This window comes from Oratosquilla oratoria, chromosome 6, assembly GCF_046742065.1.
Source record: "Oratosquilla oratoria isolate Oo_2021 chromosome 6, ASM4674206v1, whole genome shotgun sequence".
In the NCBI taxonomy this organism is placed as follows: domain Eukaryota; kingdom Metazoa; phylum Arthropoda; class Malacostraca; order Stomatopoda; family Squillidae; genus Oratosquilla; species Oratosquilla oratoria.
This window is the reverse complement of record NC_134782.1, coordinates 73,031,405-73,058,742: the sequence shown is the minus strand read 5'-3', so window position 1 is coordinate 73,058,742 and position 27,338 is coordinate 73,031,405. Positions and strand designations below refer to the sequence as shown.

At 40.5% G+C, this 27,338-nt stretch overlaps 2 protein-coding genes across 13 annotated transcripts in view; one reads left to right on the top strand and one right to left on the bottom strand.

Moving 5' to 3' along the window:
- LOC143026616 (uncharacterized) overlaps positions 1–11,068 on the top strand; it is a 13,646-nt gene extending 2,578 nt beyond the window's left edge. For 3 of the 12 annotated variants that reach the window (XM_076187325.1, XM_076187321.1, XM_076187326.1), the window contains exon 3: positions 5,899–11,068. In XM_076187325.1, the coding sequence (XP_076043440.1) occupies positions 6,165–10,979 (4,815 nt within the window). In that variant the 5' untranslated portion in view covers positions 5,899–6,164 and the 3' untranslated portion in view covers positions 10,980–11,068. Of the gene's footprint in view, positions 1–2,146; positions 2,260–3,855; positions 3,947–4,046; positions 4,110–5,898 lie in introns of all 12 variants that reach the window. The other 9 variants (XM_076187332.1, XM_076187322.1, XM_076187333.1 and 6 more) reach the window with 7 other exon arrangements.
- Positions 11,069–26,221: 15,153 nt separating this feature from the next.
- LOC143026615 (cytosolic Fe-S cluster assembly factor narfl) overlaps positions 26,222–27,338 on the bottom strand; it is a 62,035-nt gene continuing 60,918 nt past the window's right edge. The window contains exon 10 of the mRNA XM_076187320.1: positions 26,222–26,750. Coding sequence (XP_076043435.1) covers positions 26,509–26,750 — 242 coding nt within the window. The 3' untranslated portion in view covers positions 26,222–26,508. The remainder of the gene's footprint in view (positions 26,751–27,338) is intronic.

Sequence of the window (27,338 nt, the reverse complement as noted above, 5' to 3'; positions counted from 1 at the left end):
GAGAATTTTGTCTCTACCCATTTGGGTTGGTTTTGGTGCATCCAGGTCTTACTCTTGGAGCTCCATTATGTAATGTTTGTAACTTTGTGTTCAATTTGCTGATTGTTAACTCTGTATAGTGATAATGTGATTTCTGTTTTGAATTAACCTGATGACAGGGTTTTTGTGTTTCATATGTTTTCTCATTTGAATATGGAATGTACTATTTTTGTTTAATGATATCAAATGTTTGCTGATATGAAAAGAATATTACAGGTTTCCTTCACGATTCGATTGTTTGATATCCAATGTTTTGTTTATACAATCCTTTTGAGTTGATACCACTTGCTCGTTTCTCAATGTAGATGCTTGATTATATGATCACCAAACTGTAAACAAACGCTCCGCGATCACAGCACCACCCACACTCCATCGGCCACCCATCAAAACTTGTTCCCACTCTTTATTCAGTTGTGTTTATTCCCTTGGTCAATGTATTAGTGTCCGTATTTTGTGCTATTATTTCACATTCACTCTAGCTTTTACAAGAGAAAACTTGAAATTGTTAACTGCCGTGAATCATGCAGTTGCCCCAATCAGTCTCCACAATAACCAAGCAAGGAGACAGTGTAAAGAAAGGTGGTGAAACAGCTTCTACATTAATGGGAAAGACACTGACAAGGTAGAGGGAACCAGTAATGGAGGAAATGGAGACTCAAGGCTATTGATGATCTGTCTTGCCACAGCAATTCTTTTTCCACCTCCCTTGTGACAATGAAAGCCCTCTCGATTTATAATGATCTACATAGGAAGGGATATGAAGTTAAGGATGGGTCAACTTTCAGTGCCAGTAAGGGTTGGTTCAACGATTTTAAAACCTGAGCAATCCTATACAACATCAAGATGACTGGTGAGGCAGCAAGTTCTTACAAGCCTGCCGCTGTAGCATTCATACTGATAAAACACACTGGAAAAGTGTGGCTACAGTGCCAAACAGGTGATAGACTATGATGAGACAGGCCTGTATTGGAAGAAAATGTCATCCAGAACCTTTATTGTTAAGTAGGAGAAAACGACACCAGGATTTAAAGCATCTAAAGACAGATCCTGTTGCTGGGTGGTAATGTAGATGGGGGCCTGAAGCTGAAGCTTTTACTGATCTACTGCTGTGAAAACCCAAGGGCACATAAGGGCTGTGTGGAAGAATATCTCCCAGTGATATATAGATCCAACAAGAAAATCTGGATAATGTCTTCTATGAACCAGCATTATGTTGCAAATTATTTGTCCCCTGCACTACGTCAAACTGTAATGTAGTGCAGGGGACAAATAATTGAAGATGATTATTAGTTTCTTTCTGTTATCCAAAGTCATTGTTTGTGATGGATTTTAGTAGGTTTACTTTCTTGTTGATTTTCATAGTCAGATCTTTGATGCATGGGTTGAAAGTTGTACGAGTATCATATTTGGGCTTCTTTTTCTTTTTCTTCTTCTTTTTCTTTCTTCTTTCAACAAGGAAACTCACTGGCTGAATGGGTTAGGGTGTTGCTACTTGCAGCAAAAGTTGAGGGGATGGCAGTTCAAACCCTGCCACCAGTGAAGTTAAACCAAGGGCATGGTTCATTAAATTCCGTGCTACAAAGTCCTCTGTGAGGGGCAACATCCTAGCCTCCCAATAGGGGGGAGTGTGTGATGTTAAACCATATCATCGTCATCATCTTCTTCATGGTTGCATGGTGTGATGCTTTCATTGTTATTTTCTTAGCCATTGTTGTAGTTTATTCATGTAGACCCAGGTGTTCTTTGCTGCTGTTTTGTATTTGCTAAAAACCCGTTTTTCAGCATAGTCTCCCTGCAGTTTTCTCATTAAGAAGGTGGTGTCATTTATATTTTTCACCATACAGAGTAAGTCACCCTATTGAGGCAGACCTAACTTCGCAACATGCATTCCTCTGTTGGGTTTGGGGCAGAACTAGGTAATATGTACCCCTAATGCTAAGTGAAATACTTGCCACCACCAGGGGTTTAGAGGGAAAAGTCCACAAGGTAGGGTGGAGAGCAAAACTCCCCAGGCTATGTAATACTCACCCTGTGTTAGACTAGGCTTGGCTAGATTGGGCCTGGTTAGGTTAGGTCAGGTATGATTGTTGCACTTCTCTCCACACAGGGGTAGCAAGTCAAGCAGAGATCTTCTACTTCAGCTCCCAGAAGTAGGTGTTGTACCTGTCAGTGGTATTAGCTATGTTTCTCCTTCTGGCTCTATCATGGAAGACAGATTTGGTGAGTTTATTTGGGGGCAGCTCCCCAGCTGGGTGAAAGTAGGACAAACTATTTCTAAAGCACTGCATGTTGCTGGGGTAATGAAGGAGAGTGGTCTTTTTTTTTTTTTTTTTTTTTTTTTTTTTTTTTTTTTCTCGAAAAAAAAAAAAGTACTGATGGTGGATGAAGCAAGACCCAATTTCACATCTTGCCCTTGTTATTGTCTCTTTATAATTTCTAATTTGCACTTCAGTGTCAAGGTTTCATGTTGGTTCTTCTTTGGAGGCTTCACAGAGGACGATGATGATGTTATGTATACAAGTAATAAGGTGGCAGTGGTGGCAATCAGGAACAGACTGGGAATGAATCTGTTTTCTACAGTGTTTATTTGAACAAAGTGGGATGTAGTTACTCTCCTCAACATATGCGAAACTGGTGCTGCAGTCACTTGTGTGGTAAACTTCATTCTGCACAGTATTTTCATAATTTTTCATACTTCTTTTTGTACTATCAAAGCATATGCTTTTTGTATTTAGAAAAATTGCCTCGGTTCTCTCTCTTCATATCTTCAACTCTTTGTATATGGGAGTTTCACATAAGGTTCCCTGTACATGCATTCCTCCAGTCCTTCAGCACACTCCCCTCCCTGAAACACACATTAAACATCCTCATTAGCCAATCCAATATGACTGTTCCTCCCTTTCTTAGACACTCCACATGACTCCCAACCAAACCAGGTGCCTCACCAGCTTTCATCAATGTCAATCCTCCGTATATCTTATCTTACCTATGTCCTTGTCATTTATCCTAACTCCTTCCACTGCTACATTCAATCCCTGCCCTCCTCCACATTCAGTAACTCTCTGAAATACTCTATCTTCCCCTTACTGCCTTCTCTTCCATTGATATGTGCCCATCTGCACCCTTTACTTTTTCCTCTCGACTTGGCTCACCCCCCATTTCTTCTCTTCCTTCGAAAACATCCTTTTATTCTTTTCAAAAATTTTAGTCATACTTCTACCCCTGCTCTCTTCTTTGCCTCCCTCATCTTACATTTTGGTTCTTTTTTCTTTCTCTTGGATCTCATATGCTTCCTTGCAACCAATCCATATATGCTTGGTTCTTCTGTTCCACTACTGCTTTTATTTCCTCAACCCACCATTCTTTAGCCTTTCTTCTATTGCTTCCCATCTTCCTTGTCCCACATACCATCTTTGCACAATGTTACTTCCTCCTTTAATCAAACCCATTCTTCTTCTACTCCTACCTCCCCTCTCTCCCTCACCATCTCCCATACTTCTATCAGGTTCTTGTATTCCTTTCCTTTTCCTCCCCATTAAATTTGTTAACTCTCAACACCTCTTTACCTTCTATCTTTTCCTCCTCCACCTTTCCTCTGCTCTCAATATTTCTTTTACCAAAAAATTATCTGACACCCCCCCCCCCACTCTCACTCTTGAAAACATGAACATCCAGAACTCTTCCTGTTCTTCCTTTTGATGATGATTTGGTTTAACATTGTGAAAATCCCTCCTATCAGGATGCTAGGACAGTGCCCCTTATAGAGGATTTTGTGGCATGGAATTTAATTAACCATGCCCTTCATTCGACTTGCAGGTGTCGGGGTTCAAACTGCCATCACCTTGGCCTCCATTGCAAACAGCGATGCCCTAACCCGCTAGCCCAGTGAGCATTTCTTTTGATGCCAGTATGTAATCCATTAATGCCCTATCAACCACCCTTCTGTCCACCAACCTTTCTCATGTATACTTATGCTTGTTTCTCATCATAACTGGGATTTCCTACAGAAACGACAAGGTAATGATATTTATATCAGAAAAAGATGAAGAAAAAATGGACAAGATTTGATGGTATGTAATGAAGGATTAAGTGTTTATAGTAAAAGATTATAAAGCAAACTTGTTTGAAAGATATTAGGAAGTTTAACTTTCCACTTGAAATGGGTTGGATGAAAATATAATCCAGGCCAACAGTATAAGCAAAAAAGGCAAAGTTTGATGAATGGAGGCAAAGAAATGAGACCTTATGAGCTTAGCTCTAACAACTAGGTATCAATCAATCTGTTTCCCATGGTTTCTTGCATAAGTCCCCAAGCAGGTCCACAAATCACTCGGAGAAAAATATTGTGTTGTTGTCTAGAAATTATTAGTGTGGGGCTGTTTTGTATGAGGTGGTCTGTGTCATCTAGGTAAATACATACATACATACATCATACATATACCAAGGCTTTTTTCCCCCTTACCAGGGGGGTAGCCAAAAAGGACAAGGCACAAAAACATTCCCACCCATTTCATCCCCGAAAACACTCCACACCCCTCCACCCTCCCTCCCATCTTAGCACCTCCTAGATGATGGGTCATCCCTGCACCCTGTCCACTGCCCTGGGTCAGAAGCAGTGTCGCAGGACACAGCACATCCACAGCAAGGCCGCTTCATTAAATCGGCGACCCCCCCTCTCCGTCCCCCCATATAAAGGAGAGGACGGGGAGAAATCCCTTCGGGCTGTGTCAAAAATTTTTGCTCACACACACTACCTCACCCCCATTCCCCCGTCCAATCCACCTCATGCATCACAACATTTTCCATATACAAGCATTCTCCATTCACCCGTCTTCTGTCCTCTCCCGTCCTTCCTCAACAGACATTCCCCTCTTCCCCAAAGCCCCCTTCACCCCATCCATCCATCTCATCCTAGGACGTCCCCTCATGTTCACTCCCTCCACATCTGCCTTCCATACCTCCTTTACTAGTCTTTCTTCACTCATTCTTTCCATGTGTCCAAACCATCCTAATACTCTTTCATCCACCCTATCTCCCAGCTCCCTTTCCACCCCTGTTCTCCTCCTCACTTCCTCATTTCTCACTCTATCTAGCCTAGTAACCCCCATCATACTTCTCAGACACTTCACCTCAAACACATTCAAGTTCCTTCTCTCTTCCTCTCTCATGTTCCATGTTTCTGCTCCATACAGTGCTGTTGGCACAATCACTCCTTCATACAGTCTCCTCTTAGCATCCATTCCCAGATTCCTATTCCTCATTACACTTTTTAAACCACCAAGGCATTTACTCGCTTCTCTCAATCTACATTCTACCTCCACCTTCACTCCACCCTTTCCTGCCACATTTGCACCCAAATATCTAAAACTATCCACTTCCTCCAGTTGCTCTCCCTTAATGCTCACTTCCAGATTACTGCCACTTTCACCCCTTGTACATCTCATCACCTTACTTTTACCCACATTTATCTTTAGCTTTCTTCTATCACACACTCTCCCAAACTCTGTCACCAGCTTCCTCAATCCCTCCTCCGATCCTGCCATAAGCGCAGTGTCGTCCGCAAACAACAGCTGGCTCACCTCCCACTTTTCTCTATTTTCCTTAACCATCTCCAATCCCTGACCCAGAGGTAAATACAGTTAGGTTAATAAACTAATTCAAGGCAGACAACAGAGCTGCAGGTGTCCAATGAGTGAAACATGAGATAGCAGTTAATAATATTGAATGGTATTATTTATATATATTTCTGCAGTTTGTTTTAATTTCAAATACAAATTCAGAATTGAGTGTTGGTGAAGTAATCTTAAGTGAATTAGGTGAATTCCATATAATAATTTAACTTTTTTATTCCATGAACAGGTCTGTCTAAATTCATATCAGGAGTGGTCTCCAAAGATGTTACAGCACATCACTCATCAAAGGCACCGAAAACCTCACAAGTTCAATGAGAGTAACAACAATGATTGAATATCAGAGATAATAAAGAAATTTGCCAAAGTAATTTGTATTTAAAATTAGAATTTTTGTTCATGATAGATACTTTATGTAACATTTTGTAAAATTGTGATAGGAAAAAAGATTTATTTGTCAAGTATTGGATAGGGATTGTTTTGATAGACTATAGAATGGAGGAAATAAATGACAACATTGAGCCTGTGGTTGCAGATAAAGATGTTAATGGGGAGGCAGTTCATCTACCAAATCCTAGACTGAAAACAAGTATAAAGTGTCTTGGTTGCTCAAGATACTTCTTTAGTATTGGGACCTTGTCTCAGCATGTTTGTTTGGTGAAAGAAGAAGAGAGATTACCTTTGTTAGCCATAATAACTATAAATGACCTAGATGAAGAGTTACAGAGAGAAGCAGTAGTATTTAAGGACCCAGAGGATGAGATGCAAGAGTCAGAACATGTAGGTGGCATATGGGAAGAACAAAAAAATATAAGTGGGTGTAATTATAACCAGACTGAAACCAGTGTTGGTGTAAATGAATTGAGAAAACCAACTTATTTACATTGTCAATTGTGTAAAACCTCATTTATACAGAAAAATGCACTCATAAAGCATATGAAGATGCACCAGAGAATTTTACATACTAGTTGCCAGTTTTGTTCATCCACCTTACCAAAAGCAGTACGGAGGAGGCATGCGTTATATCATCGAGGAAAACTCAAGGTCAAGAACAAAATTAGAAATCGCTCCAGGCCAGAGTTGAATCTTTATGAATGTGAGAAGTTTCAGGAAAGATTAAACACAAAGAGAGATGTGAACTTTCATGTAAGGACGCATGTAAATGAAAAATCACGTGCCAATAGCAATGTGAAATTGAAGGTTGCAAATTCTTTCAGTGAAGGATCAGTTGTAACTTCATATGTAGGAGAGAGTGACAACCAGTATGAATCAGACATCAAGGAGAAAAATATTTTAAGCTCTTCAGTGGATCCAGGATATAAACCATTCAGAAGACCAAATTATGTTTATTCAACTAAAATATTGCACGAAAAGAGTGTAAATTCATATCCCCAGAGAAAATTTTTTCTGAGTGAAGCATATAAAAACAAAATTCCACTCAGTTGTCCTAAATGTGAAATGGTTTTTCTTGATCGAGAAAGTTTTAAGAAACACTTAATTTGCCATGTCAGAAAAACAGATATTGATATATGTACACCACTCACAGGTAAACACAATGAAACTGAAAACCCCTTCGTTAAAGAAAAGACTGTTGTAATATCTGGTAATAATGAGTTCTTTGACCCTAAAAACCACTGTGCAAGAGAAAAAGCTATAATAATATCAGGTAGTAAAGAATTTATTAGCTCAAAAAACCTACATGAAGAACAAGTGTCTGTGAGACCCACACCTAGTTCAGGAAAGGTGTCAGTACATGCTGAAAGTAAAGTAAATAATGAATTATTAGATGAACATAATTCAGAAATAATTCTGAACATTAAGGATACTACAGGCAACAATCCTGTAGTGACAATAACCACTGGCAGTGAAGTGATGGATACAAATTTTGTTAATAAAAATAATTTACCTTTGGATTATAGTGATAATATCAGGGAAGTAATAGTCAAAAGTGATATATCACATGATACAAGTGAGGAATTCATGGATACAGAAATCAAAGGTAGACTTATAGATTGTACTGAAATAAAGATTGAGAGGGATATAGTTGTAGAAAAGGAATGTAAGTCCTCACCATTTGTATATGATGATGCTATAAAAGATGACAAACTGAATATTGTTTCAAATAATACCAGTGTATTGCACTTAACTGATAGCTACTCAAATGAGGTAGGGGATGATAGTGAAGCTACTTTATCTGCAAACAGTGAAACTGATGAGGAAATTAACAGAAAAGAAGATGCTTTATTCCCTTTCATATGTAAGATTTGTGGAGCACAGTATAAAGTTAAGTGGCACTATGAAAGACATGTGAAGACTCACTCTCCAGTGACTGTTGTTGAGGAAACCACTGATAAGATTGAAGAGAATGAAGAGTACATATGGAAAGATCCTTACTATGTGTGTAGGATATGCAAGGCTGACTATAAAACAAAAGGGCATTTTAGAAGGCATTACAAGATGCACATACAAGAAGATGTGAAGGATAAAAAAGAAGATAGCTGTAATAATTATGTATGGGTTGACTCTAGTTATGTGTGTAAGATATGTAAGTCATTGTTTAAAAGCAAAGTGTATCTTGATATTCATATTAAAGTGCACAACAAGAAGGAGGATGTTAACATGAGTGAAAAGGATGTCACCAATGTGGACCCTTATTATGGTTGCAGAATATGTGAGTCTGAGTTTACTTTGATGAAACATTATTCCAGTCATGCAAAACTTCATAAGCTAAAAGAAACTGACAAGAATTATGACACCTATACAAAAGATTACATTTACTATGTTTGCAAAATGTGCAAAGCACAGTTTGCAAGACAAGGAGATTTTGAAGACCATGTAAAAATTCATGGTATTGATGAGGTTAGAGACACTGATGATGGGTTCATTTGGCAAGACCCATATTATGTATGCAAGTTATGTACTGACAGATATGAAAAGAAGAATGACTTTATTGAACACTACAACTTCCACTTGAAGAATGAAGCCAAGAGTAAAGATAGTGAGGGTGAGAGTAGCAGTGAATTAGAGAATGTTTTCCACCATGTCTGTCGTATTTGTTCCCTGACATTTAAACGGAAAGCTAGCTATAATAATCATCTTAAAGTCCATGGAAAGAATGGTGAGGATACAGATGACACAGATGATGTGCTAACAAATGATAGTGACAGTTCTGGTGATGGACAGGAAGGCAAACAGAGAGAACCATACTATGCATGTAAGATATGTAGATCTCATTTTGAAGAAAGAGATAGTTTTGAAAGTCATTACACATCTTGTTCTTGTGAAACAGAACAAAGTAATGATGGTAAACTTACAGTAGGTGGAAATGAAGACATGGAGAAAAACCTTTATTATGTGTGCAAGATATGTAGTAATCAGTTTAAAAAGAGAAATGATTATAAGTGTCATTATTTGATTCATATCACCAAGAAAAACATACATGACAAGATTAATGAAGATCTAGAGAAAATTTCAAAAAAATTCACTTGTACATTATGCAAGGTTCAATTTGATGTAAAAAGTGATTTTGATAAACACTGCATTGCTCATACCACAAAAGAGCTGAGAAATGAGACTCCAGCAGAAGGTAGCCAGCAACCGATAGATAAGCAAGATCATAGGTGTCACGTTTGTAATTCAGGTTTCTGTACAAAAAATAAGCTCCTACGACATCTATTGACACATCCAGGAGAAAAGCCATACAAATGTGCCTATTGTGGAAAAGGTTTACGATCCCCAGCCAGTCTTCAAGTTCATGTTCGGCAACACACAGGAGAGCGCCCATACCAGTGTGAGTATTGTAATAGTACTTTCAGGGATTCCTCTAGCTTAAGCATGCATGAAGCTACTCACACAGGCATTAAACGTTATCATTGTCCTTCATGCCCTAAATCATTCAATAAAAGATACAGCCTGGTTGTTCACACCAGAAGACATACTGGAGAACGTCCATTTAAATGTAACCATTGTGATTTAGCATTTACAGATAAAGGTGCCCTAAGTATTCATTCAAAAACTCATTCTAATGAACCTCAATTCAAATGTTCTTTGTGCCCCAGAACATATAGGACTAAACATGGGCTTCTGGTTCATATCAGAGGTCATACAGGAGAAAGGCCGTTCAAGTGTTCTTATTGTCGAAAGGGCTTCAAGGATCAATGGGTATTACAGAAACATGTCCAAAAGCACACCCAGATAACATTACATAAGTGTTTACTATGCCCTAAGGTGTATGAGTGTCGAGTATCTCTTGATGTACACATGATGGATCATACTGGAGAGCGACCCCAAAAGTGCCCGTTTTGTGATGATGCCTTCAAAATTAAGAGATATCTTGATAATCATATACAAAATCATTTCAAGGAGGTTTTAACAACACCAGATAAAATTGAACCTTTCCTGAAAGATAAGATCTTGAAATACATGGATGAACTGCCTTTCAAATGTGATAAGTGTCCTCTTGCTTTTACTCTTAAATGTATGTTAAAAAGGCATCATCTTGAACACACAGGTGAGAAGCCATTCAAATGTAATTACTGTGAAGCTACCTTCAAAACAAAAGGAGGTATGGAAATTCATCAGAGAACACACATTAAAGAGGAGCGTTTCCACTGCAACCAGTGTGGCAAGAGCTATGTAACAAAAGCCAAATTAAAAGCGCATATGCTTAAACACACAGGCGAGAGACCTTTTAAATGTTCCTTATGTCCTAAAGATTTTACTACAAAATTTTCGTTGAAACAGCATCAAATTACCCACTCAACAGAACGTCCATACCAGTGTGACCAATGTGGCAAGACATTTGCATCTACTTTACAGCTAAGAAATCATCTAAAGTTTCATAGTGAAGAAAAACCATACAAGTGTGATGATTGTGGCGCCACATTCAATAATGCATCAAGTGTTCGGAGTCACTTAACAACTCACATAAGAAGGTTGAGAACAGGAAATACAACTGAAGAGTATAAATGTAAATATTGTAACCATTCTTACAAATTAAGGGGTTCCTTAGAAATTCACATGAAAACTCATATAAAAGAGCTTCCATATTCATGCTCTGAGTGTGGCAAGAGATTTGCTAAACCAAGCATGTTGCGAAATCACATGAGTGTACACACAGGAGAGCGTCCCTTTAAATGTGAAGATTGTGGAGCAGCATTCAGATTAAAGAGTACATTGAGAAACCATAAGTTGTTGCACACAGGTGAATTACCATATGGGTGTGATTATTGTTCAAAAGCCTTTGCTACAAAGAAAACTAAGGAACTCCATATGATGTTCAAACATACACATGCTTATGCAAGTATGTAAATTTTCTGATTGTACATAAATAATTTTTTTGTTTCCACATGTTACATAAATATATAATTTTCTTATACAATAAATGAAATATAAAGAGATGCTAAATTTAATTGTTTCCTTTATATGAATGTATGTTTTGAATAGCTTTAGGTACTTTGGGTCACATGTGGCAGGAAAGGGAGGAGTGGAGGTGGAGGTAGAATGTAGACTGAAAGAAGCAAGTAAGTGCTTTGGGAGATTAAAAAGTGTTATAAGAAATAGACATTTTGGAATGGAAGCTAAGAGGAGATTGTATGAAGGGATGATTGTGCTGATAGCACTGTATGGGGCAGATACATGGAACATAAAAGAGGAAGAGTTTAGATGTATTTACCTAGTTGTATTTTACGGGAAGGGGAGCTATGCTCGTAGGGTCCCGTGTGTTTGAGATGAAATGTCTGAGAAGTATGGTAGGGGTTACATGGTTGGATAGAGTGAGAAACAATGAGGTGAGGAGGAGAGTGGGGGGTGGAAAAGGAGATGGGAGATAGGGTTGATAAAAGAGTATTGGGATGGTTTGGACACATGGGTAGAATGAGTGAAGAAAGATTGATAAAAGAGGTGTGGATGAAATGAACATGAGAGGGTGACAAAGTATGAGATGGATGGGGTGAAAAGGGCATTGAGCAAGAGGGGGATGTCTGTTGAGGAAGGAAGGGAGAAGGCAGAAGATAAGGAGTGAGTGGAAAATGGCTGTGTATGGATGATACCTGATGTATGGAAGAGAGTGGGTCAGGGTTAGGGAATGGTTGTGTGAATGATATTTTGACACAGCCCAAAGGGATTTCTCCCCATCTTCAGTGTTTCTGCATGAGTGGACAGAGAGGGAGTGGTTGCTGATTAAATGAATTGGCCATACTGCATTGCTCCTGACCCAGGGCAATGGGCAAGATGCAGGGATGACCCATCATCCAGTAGAAGCCAAAATGAGAGGGAGGGAGGGGTGGTAAATAGGAGTGGAATTATGCCTTTTGACTTTGGCTACCTCCCTTATAAGGGAGAGAAAGCCCTTAGTATATGTATGTTTTGAATTCAGATACATACATATACCAACGGCTTTTTCCCCCTTACATGGGGTATCCAAAAAGAAAAAGGCATAGAAACCACTCCCATCCATTGCATTCCTTACATATTCCACTCCCCTCCACCCTTCTCCCTCCCTCTTATCTTGGCACCTCCTGGATGAGAGGTCATCCCTGCATCCTGTCCACTGCCCTGGGTCAGAAGCAGTGTCGCAAGACACAGCACATCCACAGCAATGCCGCTTCATAAATTCAGTAACCCCCCTCTCCATCCCCTCGTGCAGAAAAGGAGAAGACGGAGAGAAATCCCTTCAGGCTGCGTCAATTTTTTTCTCATACATACTTCCTCACCCCTCATGCATCACAGCATCATCCATCCACAACCCTTCTCCATTCACCCCTATCTTCTGTCCTCTCCCATCCTTCCTCAACAGACATTCCTCTCTTTTGTAATGCTCCTTTCACCCCATCCATCCATCTCATCCTAGGACGCCCCCTCATATTCACTCCTTCCATATCTGCCTTCCACACCTCTTTTACTGATCTTTCTTCACTCATTCTTTCCATGTGTCCAAACCATCCTAATACTCTTTCATCAACCCTATCTCCCAGCTCCCTTTCCACTCCTGTTCTCCTCCTCACCTCCTCATTTCTCACTCTAGCCTAGTAACCCCCATCATACTTCTCAGACATTTCATCCCAAACACAAACTCCTTCTCTCTTCCTCTCTTATGTTCCATGTTTCTGCCCTGTACAGTGCTGTTGGCACAATCACTCCTTCATATAACCTCCTCTTAGCATCTATTCCCAGGTGTCTATTTCTCATTACACTTTTTAATCCACCAAGGCATTTACTCGCTTCTCTCAATCTACATTCCACCTCCACCCCCACTCTTCCCTTTCCTGCCACATTTGCACCCAAGTATCTAAAACTATCACCTTCCTCCAGTCTCTCACCCTTAATGCTCACTTCCAGCCTGCTGTCACTCTCCCCTTGTACATCTCATCACCTTACTTGTACCCACATTTATCTTCAGCTTCCTTCTTTCACACACCTTCTCAAATTCTGTCACTAACTTCCTCAATCTCTCCTCTGACCCTGCTACAAGCACAGTGTTGTCAGCAAACAACAATTGGTTTATTTCCCACTTCTCTCCATTTTCATTAACCATATCCAACCCCTAACCCACTACCCTTGCATTTACCTCTTGCACTACCCCATCCATGTATAGATTGAACAGCCATGGTGACATAACACATCCCTGACGAAGTCCCACCTTTACCTCAAACCATTCACTCTCTCCATTTCTAATCCTAACACAAGCTCTACTACTCTAGTAAAAATTCTTGACTGCTCTTAACAGCTTTCTTCCTATCCCATATATCTGCAGTACCTCCCACAGTGCCTTCCTGTCTACCCTGTCGTAAGCCTTTTCCAGATCCATAAAAGCCCAAAAAACATCCTTACCTTTTCCTATAGCTTTCTCACATATCTGTCTTACCACAAAAATCTGATCTACACAACCCCTACCTGTCTTAAAGCCACACTGTTCCTCACCAATTACTCCCTCTGTTTCTCTTCTAATCCTCTCAATCAAGATCCTCCCATAAGCCTTCCCAACTACACTCAGCAAGCTGATCCCTCTGAAACTACTACACTCACACTTTTCCCTCTTTCCCTTGTAAAGCAGAACTATACAGGCACTCCTCCAGCACTCTACCCTCTCTTAAACAAACATTAAATAACCTCACCAGCCAGTCCACCATAACTGAACCTCCTTTCTTCAAACATTCTGCATGGCATCCATCCAACCCAGGTGCCTTACCTGCTCTCATCATCTTAACAGCTGCTTTCACTTCATCCTTCCCTATTTCTCCTCCATTTTCCTCACCCATCACTCTCATTTTCTTAGCACTTCCCACACAACTACCTTTCCCTCCCTATCCTCCTTCAAATTTAGCAACTCCCTAAAATACTCTGCCCACCTTCCTCTCACTGCCTTCTCTTCCATTATCATCTCTCCATCTGCACCTTTTACCTTTTATTCTCTACTTGATTCACCTCCTCTTCCTCTCTTAATTTCTTTCCAAAACATCTTTTTATTTCAAATTTTTCTGTCATACTCTTACCCCACTTCACATCTGCTCTCCTCTTTGCCTCCTTTATCTTATGCTTAACTTCCCCTCTCTTTGCTTTGTACCTCTCATACGATTCCCTCGTCCTAATTTGTAGCCAATCTATGAATACCTGCTTCTTCTCTTCTACACCCTTCTTTGCTTCCTCATCCCATCACTAACTACCCTTCCTTCTATTTCCTCCCACCCTCATTGTTCCACACACCGTCGTTGCACACCTTATGACCCCCTCCTTGAACCATCCCCATTCCTCCTCCACTCCTAGTTCTACTCTATCCTTCACTCCCTCCCACTCCTCTCTCAGCTTCTTCTTATACTCATTCTCCTTTTCTTTCTCATTTAAGCAGTTCACTCTAAGTACCTCCCTACCTTCTACCCTTTTCCTCTTTCTCCACCTATTCTCCACTCTCAATTTACCTTCCACCAGAAAATTATCTGATATTCCCCCACTCTCTCCCCTTAGAACATGTACATCCTTAACTCTTCCTACCATACTCCTGGTCACCACTATATAGTCCATTAACGCTCTATCTGCCACTCTTCCATCCACCACCCTCTCCCATGTGTACTTATGCTTGACTTTCTTCCTAAACACTGTATTTGCTATCATCAACTCTCTTTCAAGACACATCTTCACTGTCAATTCTCCACTACAATTTTTACCTGGAACTCCATACTTTCCAATCACTCCATCTATTGGTTAATTTCCTACCCTAGCATTAAGGTCTCCCAATACTACTACATTGACATTTCTCCCTAATCCCTCTATGCACTTATTTATATCTACCCAAAAAGTCTCCCTTTCCTCTATGCTCTTCTCACTACCAGGCCCATATGCACTTACAAAAACCCACATCTCCCTTCCCAGCTTCACTTTCATCCACATCAACCTTGATGAAACCTCCTTCCATTCCACTACATGCTTACTCATCTCTTCACTTACTAGTATAGCCACCCCTTCTCTCCCTCATCCCCTCTTCACTCCTGAGTCAATCAAAGAAACGGACCTCATTGAAATAAGAAATTAATGGAAACAAGAACAGGAAAATAAAAAAATATCTGTTAGAGAAATATTGCAAAAGCAGATGGAGGAAAATACAAAAGAAACAGTTATGAAAGTAATCAGAGAAAAGGAAAATTGGGTGAGAGATACAATTGACAAAGGTAAGTGTATTGTGGTCCATGATATCCAGGAAAAACATATGTATAGATACCAGAGAGAAAAGAAGGAAATTCTGAAAGAAATACAGGATGAAGGGCAAAATTTCGATAAAGAAATCCACGAAATCCACAGGTTAGGCAAATATTCAAAAGGAAAACAACATAGACCTCTGAAAATAAAACTAAGAACTCAAATGATAGCCGAGGAGGTATTATCGAAAGCGGTTAAATTAGCAAACAGCGAGAAATTGAAACATATATGGATACAAAAAGAAATGAGTGATGAGAAAAAAAAGAAAGACAAAGCCCTCAGAATTGAAGCCAATGATAGAAATTAGAAAAGAACAGAGACGGACAAAAAAACGAGTTTTTTTGGAGAGTGCTGGACTTGAGACTGAAAAAATGGTACTTCAAATAAGGAAACTTAAACCAATAAAAGAATAGAAAATATGAAACTAAAAGTGGCATACACAAATATCAATGGCATGATCTCTGGAATCAATTAACTAAATGACTATCTAGAAATAGAAAAACCTGACATCATGGGAATAGTAGAGACAAAATTGAAAGGACCTCTATCAACAAGCATAGTGGGACATGGTCTATACAACCACTGGGTGAAAAATAGAACAGACAAGCAGGGAGGAGGAGTCATGATATTGACCAAAAAGGGTCTAAAGGTGACAAAGATTAATGAAGGCCAAAGCAATGTAGAATTAATTATGATCAAAACTGTACACAAAAAGATGAAAAACAGAAAAATTGTAGCAGTGTATGTACCACAAAAAACACATGCGTGGTCGGATAGTGAACATTCTAAATTACTGGAAGACACAATGAATGTGCTAAACAAGATACTGAAAGAGGGTGGAAACATAGTAATCATGGGCGATTTTAATGCAAAAGATATAATCTGAGAAGAAATTATAGTAAAAGGGGGAGAACTTTGGAGCAACATTCCACTGGATATGACCATCGAATAGACCCTAACATAAAGAGAATAAAGAATCCATAGCAAAAGAAGCACAGGGTTGGAAATAATCCAAGAAAACAACAAAGTTGCATTTAATGAAATAGTAAAACAGCAAATGAAAGAACAAACTGAAGACACAGTTATTAAAGTTATGAGACAGAAGGAGAATATAGTAAGAGACTTAGCAGATAAAAAGAAATGTATAATTATTTTAGGGATGGAAGAAAAGTATAATCTAAATAGGACTACAAGAATAAAAGAGGAAAAAGAAAAAGTAAACAGTTTATTAGAATTAGTTCTGGAAGATGAACCTGAAATGGGAAAACAAATTGAAGAAATGTATAGGCTTGAAAAAATAAAGTACAGATAAGACCAGACCAATTAAGATTAAATTCAGGTCACAAACGACAGCAGAGAATATCTTAGTGAAAACAGGGAAACTAGCAAACAATGAACAATATAAATAGGTATGGATAATAAGAGAAATGAATAAAGAGGAAAGAGAGGAAGAAAAAATGAAAAGACAAGAAGCTAAGGAAAAAAACGAGAACAGAACAGAGTCAGAAAAAGAGGAATTCTATTGGAGAGTAGTGAATATGAAAGTGAGGAGATGGGTCATAACAGAGAAAAACAAAAGGGAAACAGAAAATACAATGGAAGTAGCAGAAAATTAAGAGTGTCTTACACAAATATAGATGGATTAATAACAGGATTGAACGAACTGAATGATTATCTGAAGGAAAAAGAACCATCCCAATACTCTTTCAACAACCCTATCTCCCAGCTCCCTTTCCACCCCTGTTCGCTTCCTCACCTCCTCATTTCTCACTCAGTCTAGCCTAGTAACCCCTATCATACTTCTCGGACATTTCATCTCAAACACATTCAAACTCCTCTCTTCCTCTCTTATGTTCCATGTTTCTGCCCCATACAGTGCTGTTGGCACAATCACTCCATCACATTGGAAAAAAGCAAATATGGTACCTATATATAAAGGAGGAAATAAAGAAGAACCTACCAACTATAGACCAGTCTCTCTAACAAGTACAATAGCAAAAATTTGTGAAAGAATTATCAAAAGTAGATGGGTAAAATATTTAGAAAAAAACAAAGTGTTAAATCCAAGGCAATTTGGATTCAGACAAGGACGATCATGCGTCACCAATTTAATATGTTTCTATTCAAGGCTAATAGATATAATACAAGAAAGAGATGGATGGGCGGACTGTGCATTTTTAGACCTAAAGAAAGCTTTTGACAAAGTACCACATAAGAAGTTGTTTAAGAAATTAGAAACTGAAGGAGGAATACAAGGCAAACTACTAAATTGGATGGAAGACTTTTTGCAAGAAAGAAAAATGAGAGTAGTGATAAGAAACCAGCACTCAAAATGGGATGAAGTAATAAGCGGTGTTCCGCAGGGAACAGTTCTGGCCCCAATAATGTTTGCTATATATATCAATGATATGGATGAAGGAATGGAAAGCTATATGAGCTTCTTTGCAGATGATGCAAAACTACTAAAAAGAGTGAAAACTGAAGAAGATTGTGAATCACTACAGAGAGATCTAAATAAAGTACAGGAATGGAGTAGGAAGTGGGAGATGGAGTTCAATACAAAAAAGTGTAGTATAATGGAATTTGGAAAAAGCAAAAACAGAATAACAGGAGCATATAAATTGGGAGAAGGAATAAAAAAAAGTAGAAAATGAGAAGGACCTGGGAGTCATTGTTATGAATAATATGTCACCTGAGAAACATATAAATAAGATTTTTGGAGAAACTTATAATTTAATAAGAACAATCAAAGTTGCATTTACATACCTGGATGAAGAAATGGTGAAGAAAATCCTAATCACCCTGATAAGACCAAGATTGGAATATGCAGCAACGATATGGTCACCAAGTACAAAAAAATGTATAAAAAAAACTTGAAAGAATACAAAGAGCAATTACAAAATTGGCACCAACACTCTCAAAACTATCATATGAAGAGAGACTAGAATAACTTGAACTACAGACACTAGAGCAAAGAAGAGAGAGAGGAGATTTGATAGCTATTTACAGAATCATGAAAGGCATAGAAATTACTGATAGAGAGAATCTGATAAAATGGGATGACAGAAATACTAGAGGACACGGAAAGAAAATAAAAAAAGACAGCTATAGAAGAGATTTGAAAAAGAACAGCTTTCCTCACAGAGTAATAGACAGTTGGAACAAGTTAGATGAGAAAGTGGTGTGTGCAAAAACAATACATGAATTTAAAAATAGTTTAGATAAAATGAGATATGAAGACGGGACCCCACGAGCATAGCTCCCCTTCCCGTAAAATACAACTAGGTAAATACATAACCTCCTCTAAGCGTCCATTCCCAGATGTCTATTTCTCATTACACTTTTTAATCCACCAAGGCATTTACTCGCTTCTCTCAATCTACATTCCACCTCCACCCACACTCCTCCCTTTCCTGCCACATTCGCACCCAAGTATCTAAAACTATCCACTTCCTCCAGTCTTTCACCCTTTATGCTCACTTCCAGCCTGCTGTCACTCTCTCCCCTTGTAGTATTGTAGGAAGTTGTAGCCAAGAATGGGTTGACGGACATCTGCGATAACGAAGGTCCAAGGGAACTTGCCATTCTGGAGGTCCAGGACGCTGTAGTGGCTGCTGTACGTGGTGATGGGTGTACCGTTGGCCGCAAGCAGGCCATACAACGGAAGGCTTGTACCTTGGCTCAGTTCTCCCGTCAGAGGCATGATGCTGATGGCTGAGCCAGTGTCCACCAGGAATGATAGGCCAGTATGACTATTGCACACTGAGAGGAGGGTGTGGTCCTGGTTAGTGGGGGAAGGAGTGCTTACTGACCCCCGCATCTGGAGTTTCCCGACCAGCTACAAGGTTGTGTGCACTTGAGCGCCTTGTTGCCAAAATGGGTATGGTACCAGCAGGGGGCACTATCCTGTCCCGGGACAGTGCTTCGTGGTGTTTGATGGCGTTCCTTCTTGTCCAAAAACTGACTCAGCAATTTTTTTATGTCTGTGATTTCCTGCCGTAGCTGCTGCACACTTTTATCCTTGGCATTGTACGATGAAAGCGTGGTTTCGTTCACTGCACTAATGTCTGAGGGACAGCTGGTTGGGGGGTCGTAACCGTGAATCCCACGATCACTAGCATCTGGTTTCTCACTGCACATTTCACTTATATTATGTATCGCATCGTCACTGTAAATGATGCTCCTCGCAGAGAGCATGGCGTGTGTCGTAGTTTGTAAGGACTTATAGCGCTGGTACATCCTGTCGGCGATGGAGCAGTAGGCGTCGTCGTCCTTGTCAGCGGCTAGGGCTTCCAGATTTAACTGGAGGGCCTCCGGTATCTTGGCGAGGTGTAATGACCGGAGGAGTTCCTTGGGCAACTACACCTTTGCCCGTGTGTTAAGGGTGGCAATTCTCCGGAAGAGTTGTGATGGTCGGTCTTCTCCGAGTTCGCTGTGCTGGATTTCCTTGTATAGCTCATTATCGGGCCTGGCATAGTGTTTCCTCAAGGCAGTCTTGAGGGCTTCACACTTATCTTCTGCCGGTGGTGAACTGACGAGGTCACGGATGAGAGCAATGATGTCCGTCGGTAGCGCGGCGATGTATGCTCCGAAGGCTTGGTTGTCCGGCACGTTGGTCTGGGTGGCTAAGTACCCTTCAGTGTGAACTAGCCAGCTCTCCAAGTCATGGGAGAAACTTAGAAGTTTGACCTGTGAGTTTGCCTTCTTCCTGGTTGTCCTCACTCGGGGTCACCACTTTGTTGTGATATGGCTCGGACAAGCCAGGGAATTGAAACTCACGGTAACTCTACGCACTCTGTTTTTATTTAACTCGAAAAGGGATGAGCTTGAGAGCAGAGGAGCAGTTGAAGCTAGGAGATGACTGCTGCTTAGAGAGGAGTACTGCTTGTGGAGGAGAGCTGCTTGATGGGGAGACCTGCTTGTAGAGAAGAGCTGCTTGAAGAGAAGAGCTGCTTGAAGATGTCGTGTCCTGGAGTGAACTGTTGCTTCAGCTTGGTCCCCCTCCTTATAAAGGAGGCTGGTGAGGTCCCAGGCGAACTGTCCTGGGTTCTGATTGGTCTGTTGCCTTGCGATAGGACGTCCTTGCTGACTATGCTTGCCAACTATGGGTCATATAAAAGCCTGGGTCGGGACGCGTCACGGCCAGTCTGGTTTAAACAAGTGGCGCATCGCCACATGGTCACCAAGATCTTTCCGCCAGATTGAGCCTTATGTGTTGGTCAGGTCGATAGAGGCAAGGTCATTCCCCCTTCTCGCATTATATTGTTTCCCCCTTTCCCCCCCCTATGGTTGCCACCTGATACTTACATTTAAACACAACTCTGTATCTCTGTGGTTATTTTGCATTTTTGTATCACAGTGATGTGATTGCTTGCATATATATATATATATATATATATATATATATATATATACATACATACATATACCAAGGCTTTTTCCCCCTTTCAATAGAGGTAACCAAAAAGAAAAAGGTATAAAATCATTCCCATCCATTCCATCCCTAAATACACTCCACTCCCCTCCACCCTCCCTCTTAGCACCTCCTGGATGACACCTTGTCCACTGCCCTGGGTCAGAGCCAGTGTCACAAGTCACAGCACATCTACAGCAAGGCCGCTTCATTAATTCAGTGACCCCCCCTCTCAGTCCTCCCATGCATAAAATGAGAAGACGGGGAGAAATCCCTTCAGGCTGCGTCAAATTTTGCTCACACATACTACTTCACCCCCATTCCACCTCATGCATCACAACATCATCCATATACAACCATTCTCTATTCACCCATCTTCTGTCCTCTCCCATCTTTCCTCAACAGACATTCCCCTCTGCCCCAAAGCCCCCTTCACCCCATCCATCCATCTCATCCTAGGATGTCCCCTCATGTTCACTCCTTCCACATCTGCCTTCCATACCTCTTTTACTAGTCTTTCTTCACTCATTCTTTCCATGTGTCCAATCCATCCTAATACTCTTTCATCAACCCCATCTCCCAACTTCCTTTCCACCCCTGTTCTCCTCCTCACCTCCTCATTTCTCACTCTATCTAGCCTAGTAACCCCCATCATACTTCTCAGACACTTCATCTCAAACTCCTTCTCTCTTCCTCTCTTATGTTCCATGTTTCTACCCCATACAGTGCTGTTGGCACAATCACTCCTTCATATAGTCTCCTCTTAGCATCCATTCCCAAATGTCTATTCCTCATTACACTTTCTAATCCACCAAGGCATTTACTCGCTTCTCTCAATCTACATTCTACCTCCACCTCCACTCCACCTTTTCCTGCCACATTTGCACCCAAGTATCTAAAACTATCCACTTCCTCCAGTCGCTCTCCCTTAATGTTCACTTCCATTCTGCTGCCACTTTCACCCCTTGTACATCTCATCACCTTACTTTAACCCACATTTATCTTTAACTTTCTTCTTTCACACACTCTCCCAAACTCTGTCACCAACTTCCTCTGATCCTGCCACAAGCACAGTGTGGTCCGCAAACAACAGCTGGCTCACCTCCCACTTTTCTCCATTTTCTTTAAACATCTCCAATCCCTGACCCACCACCCTTGCATTTACCTCTTGCACCACCCCATCCATGTACAAGTTGAACAGCCATATACATATATATATATATATGTATGCATATATATATGTATATATATTATATAATATATATATACATACATACATACCAAAGACTCTTTCCACCGTATAAGGGAGGTAGCCAAAAGACAAAGGCATAAAAACCACTCCCACCTATTTCATCCCTATCACACTCCACTCCACTCTCTTATCTTGGCACCTCCTGGATGACGGGTCATCCCTGCATCTCGCCCACTGCCCTGAGTCAGAAGCAGTGTCACAAGACACAGCACATCCTTGGTAAGGCCACTTCATTAAATCGGCGAACCTCACTCTCCATCCCCTCATGCAGAAAAGGAGAAAACGGGGAGAAATCCCTTCGGGCTGCGTCAATTTATTTCTCACACATACTCCCCCGTCCCCCACCCATTCCACCTCATGCATTACAGCATCATCCATATACAACCATTCTCCATTCACCCGTCTTCTATCCTCTTCCCGTCCTTCCTCACCAGACATTTACCTCTTTCCAAAAGCCCCTTTTACCCCATCCATCCATCTCATCCTAAGTCGACCCCTCATGTTCACTCCTTCCACACCTCTATTACTAATCTTTCTTTACTCATTCTTTGCATGTGTCCAAACCATCCCAATACTATTTCATCAACCCTATCTCCCAACTCCCTTTCCACCCCCGTTCTCCTCCTCACCTCATTTCTCTGTAGCCTAGTAACCCCTATAATACTTCTCAGGTATTTCTTCTCAAACACATTCAAACTCCTTCTCTCTTCCTCTCTTATATTCCATGTTTCTGCCCCATACAGTACTGTCGGCATAATCACTCCTTCATACAATCTCATCTTAGCATCCATTCCAAATGTCTATTTCTCATTACACTTTTTAATTCACCTCCTCATTTCTCACTCTATCCAGCCTAGTAACCCCCATCATACTTCTCAGACACTTCATCTCAAAACATTCAAACTCCTTCTCTCCTATGTTCCATGTTTCTGCCACATACAGTGCTGTCGGCACAATCACTCCTTCATACAATCTCCTCTTAGCATCCATTCCCAAATATCTATTTCTCATTACACTTTTTAATCCACCAAGGCATTTACTCACTTCTCTCAATCTAAATTCTACCTCCACCTCCACTCCACCCTTTCCTGTCACATTCACACCCAAGTATCTAAAACTATCCGCTTCCTCAAGTCTCTCCCACTTAAGGGGGTACGCGACACCTGGGGGGGTGAATTTGGTCAAGATATGGCATTTTTCAAAACTGTGTTCAAAATGTTCGTATACCACTTAGAAATAAATCCCGACAAATAATTTTCCAGCCGCGCGCAATTTAAAGGTCCTGGGTGAGGTTTAAAGGGACAGATTTAAAGGCGCAACCCACACTAGAGGGAGGCGTGCCACTTAGGACCTTCAGGCGCAGCGAATAACGTTGAAATTTGATTGAATTTACACTCGCCCAGTGCATCAACGGCCAATACGATTGTGGAGGGGAAGGGAGGAAGGTGGAGGGAGAATATTTCGCCAACTTTGTGCGAAACTAAGCGTTAGTTCCCGGCTAGCTCTGAAAAGGGAAGTACGCATGTCTCATGAGCTCTCATTGCAATCTATTACTTTAGCTAGTACATATTACTCTTTAGTACAGTCATCATGGGTAGCAAAAAGAACAAAACAACATCACAATGACAAAAAACAGCAGTTAAAGATGGCAAGCAGTCAAAGACGACTAAAGATCTCACCACCTCTCACTCCACCACTGCCCTCACCTGCACCTCTGTGATGGTGACAGAGGTAAAGGACAACATTAGACTAAACAATTCAAAGAGGAAGATTAAATCCAAAGAAGAAAGCAAGAGGAAAAAGATCAAGGCTATACAGGAAGAAGAAAGAAGAAGGGACATCATATGATGCTGGAGGGGGTGCCCTACCAACATAGATTGGCGAGGGGAATCTGATGAGGAAAGAGAAGGCGCCCACTACTGGAAAATAAACCTCTTTCCAATTATTTAGATACCCTGAAGACCCCCAGCAGAGAGGTTTCATATGAAGAAACTGCCAAAGGTGCAAAAAAGCAAATTATATGATGTTGTCGTCTGTGCGTCGTCACTACTGTGACATACTTATACTTTAGTTTTTCAGTATTCAAAGTACTTATAATTAAAATATGTTAATAATTTTTACTGTACTTACTTATTATATAATAATAATTAAGCCATGAAAAATCAGTCAAATTGGTGAAACTATAAGCAAGTTACAGATATATTCATATTTCAAGTTGCCATATCTCCGTTCGATATTTTTCTACATTTTTTTAATCATAAAAAATCTAATATACATCAGATTTAGATGAAACTTACAGGGAATATTACTTTTAGTAACTGCTAGGGCCGATCGTTTGAATATTTTGAATAGGATGAAAGAGTTCGGAGTAATAATGAAAACAAGAGCAAAAAAATTGTATTTTTCACGATTTTTGCCAGACATTAAAATTGAAATGCCTGTATGCAAAAGTATAAAGGAAATTGTTCAATTACTCAATGACTGGCCCTAGGTGTGCCTACTGACTAATCATAGCCAAAATATAAAACAAATTGGTCCACGTATTATGGTGCTGTGCACTTATAAATGTTGCTACTGGTACACATACATGTGTACATGTGTACATACATCATTCTGCTTCACCTAAAATGTAGGCAATATGGATACCTATTTACCCGAGAAGTTTCAGCTCTTTACTCTAAATATTTTAGAAAATGACCTCCAGGTGTCGCGTACCCCCTTAATGCTCACTTCCATTCTGCTGTCACTTTCACCCCTTGTACATCTCATCACCTTACTTTTACCCACATTTATCTTTAACTGTCTTCTTTCACACACTCTCCCAAACTCTGTCACCAACTTTCTCAATCCCTCCTCTGATCCTGCTACAAGCGCAGTGTTGTCTGCAAACAACAACTGGCTCACCACCCACTTTTCTCCATTTTCTTTGAACATCTCCAATCCCTGACCCACTACCCTTGCATTTACCTCTCGCACCACCCCATCCATGTATAAGTTGAACAGCCAGGGTGACATAACACATCCCTGATGAAGTCCCACCTTTACCTCGAACCACTTACTCTCTCATTTCTAATCCTGACACATGCTCTACTACTCTCATAAAAACTCTTGACAGCTCCCAGAACCTTTCCTCCTATCCTGTATATCTGCAAAACCTCCCACAGTGCCTTCCTGTCTACCCTGCCATAAGCCTTTTCTAGATACATAAAAGCCCCAAAAAACATCCTTATCTTTTCCTATAGCTTTCTCACATATCTGTCTTACCACAAAAATTTGACCTACGCAACCTCTACCTGTCCTAAACCCACACTGTTCCTCACCAATTACTCCCTCTGTTCCTCTCCTAATCCTCTAAATCAAGATCCTCCCATAAGCCTTCCCAACTACACTTAACAAGCTAATCCCTCTGAAACTACTACATTCACACTTGTCCCCTTTTCCCTTGTAAAGCAGAACTATACAGGCACTCCTTCAGTCCTCTGGCACTCTACCCTCTCTCCAACAAACATTAAATAACCTCACCAGCCAGTCCACCATCACTGTACCTCCTTTTTTTAGACATTCTGCATGACATTCATCCAGACCAGGTGCCTTACCTGCTCTCATCATCTTAACAACTGCCTTCCCTATTTCTCCTCCACTTTCCTCACTCATCACTCTCATTTTCTTAGCATTTCCCACTGCAACTATCTTTCCCTCCCTATCCCCCTTCACATTTAGCAACTCCCTAAAATATTCTGCCCATCTTCCCCTTACTGCCTTCTCTTCCATTATCATCTCTCCATCTGCACCTTTAACCTTTTCTTCTCTACTTGATTTGTCTCCTCTTCCTCTCTTAATTTCTTTCCAAAACATCTTTTCATTACTTCAAAATTTCCTGTAGATACTGTAAAACTCTTAAATATGCTTCCCAAGTCTATTAAGCATAAGCAAATGGCCCCAACTGTGACTTAAAGCTGGAATTAATAAGAAAATCAGAGAAAGGAACTAGTGTTACAAGTGTTTGTAAGGAGTATGTTGTGGCCAACAAACTGTGTTGGACATTAGAAAATTGAATGATAAGTTGGTAGAATATTCTGCCAAGTACTGGTGACTTCAAGGGCTTTACTTTAGATAGTAAGGCCATGGACCAAGAATAACAAGTTTTCTTGGTCCTATAAATTGTGTAAATACATTGTACATATTGTTAAGGTAAGCAAAACTATAGTTCTGTTGTTTCTTATCTTTTTCTGGATGGTTATTTAATTTTATTTGCATTATATATACATTTGTGTTATCCGGAGTTTTTCATTATCCGAACCAGTTCCTGCACCCTTTAGTCCGGAAAAATGAGGATCAAGAGTGAGTGAGTGAGTGAGTGAGTGTGTGTGTGTGTGTGTGTGTGTGTGTGTGTGTGTGTGTGTGTGTGTGTGTGTGTGTGTGTGTGTGTGTGTGTGTGTGTGTATATATATATACACAGAATATACATACTGAGTCATACATCCCTACCATTTGATACCCAATGCATTTGTATTCTTTTCCACCGCCTTATAGTTGGTATGAAATGATTTCTGTACTTTTGCTGAATCTTCACCACCTAACCACTCTTGGTACAGTTCTCTAATGCGCCTATCTTCCTCTGGTGCTACTGATGGCAAAGACTTGTATATTTCCTCTAGATTCTGCACAAATTCTCTAGAAGAGAGTCCTTTAGAATCCCTCAGTTGTGCTCCACCATTCAAGCAGCCTGTTGAGGAAAATAAAAAGATATTGATGGGCTGCAGTGGTGAGAAAAAATATGAAATATATTTTATCAATATGCACCAGTATTCACAAGAATAATTATACAGTTACTGTCTAATATAGCAAGGTCTTCTTCCTCCTCATAAGAGAGGTAGGGAAGTCAAATTTATGCACCCACTCCTACCCATTTCACTCCCATCCACCATTTTTCCCCCCTCTCATCTTAGCTCCTCATAGATGAAGGATTATCCATCTCCTACCCACTGCCCGAGTCAGAAGCAAATGCAGCAAAACAGTACCTCCACAGCAAGGCCACTTCACTTAATTGGTGATCCCCTCTTTCATCCCCTCATGCAGAAAATAGATAGGATGGGGAGAAATCCCTTCTGGCTGCGACAAAATATCATCCACACACACACACACAAACCACCAAGCAGTCAACAGCCAAATGGCGGCAACCAGCCCTGGCCACCGGCTCTACGCAGGTGGCACCGATCCCCAAGAGGAGCTACGACTGCCTTGGGGAGTACCACAATCCTTTTTCTCAACATGCAATGTTACATTTTTTCTGCACCGAGGGGTGATTTTCCGG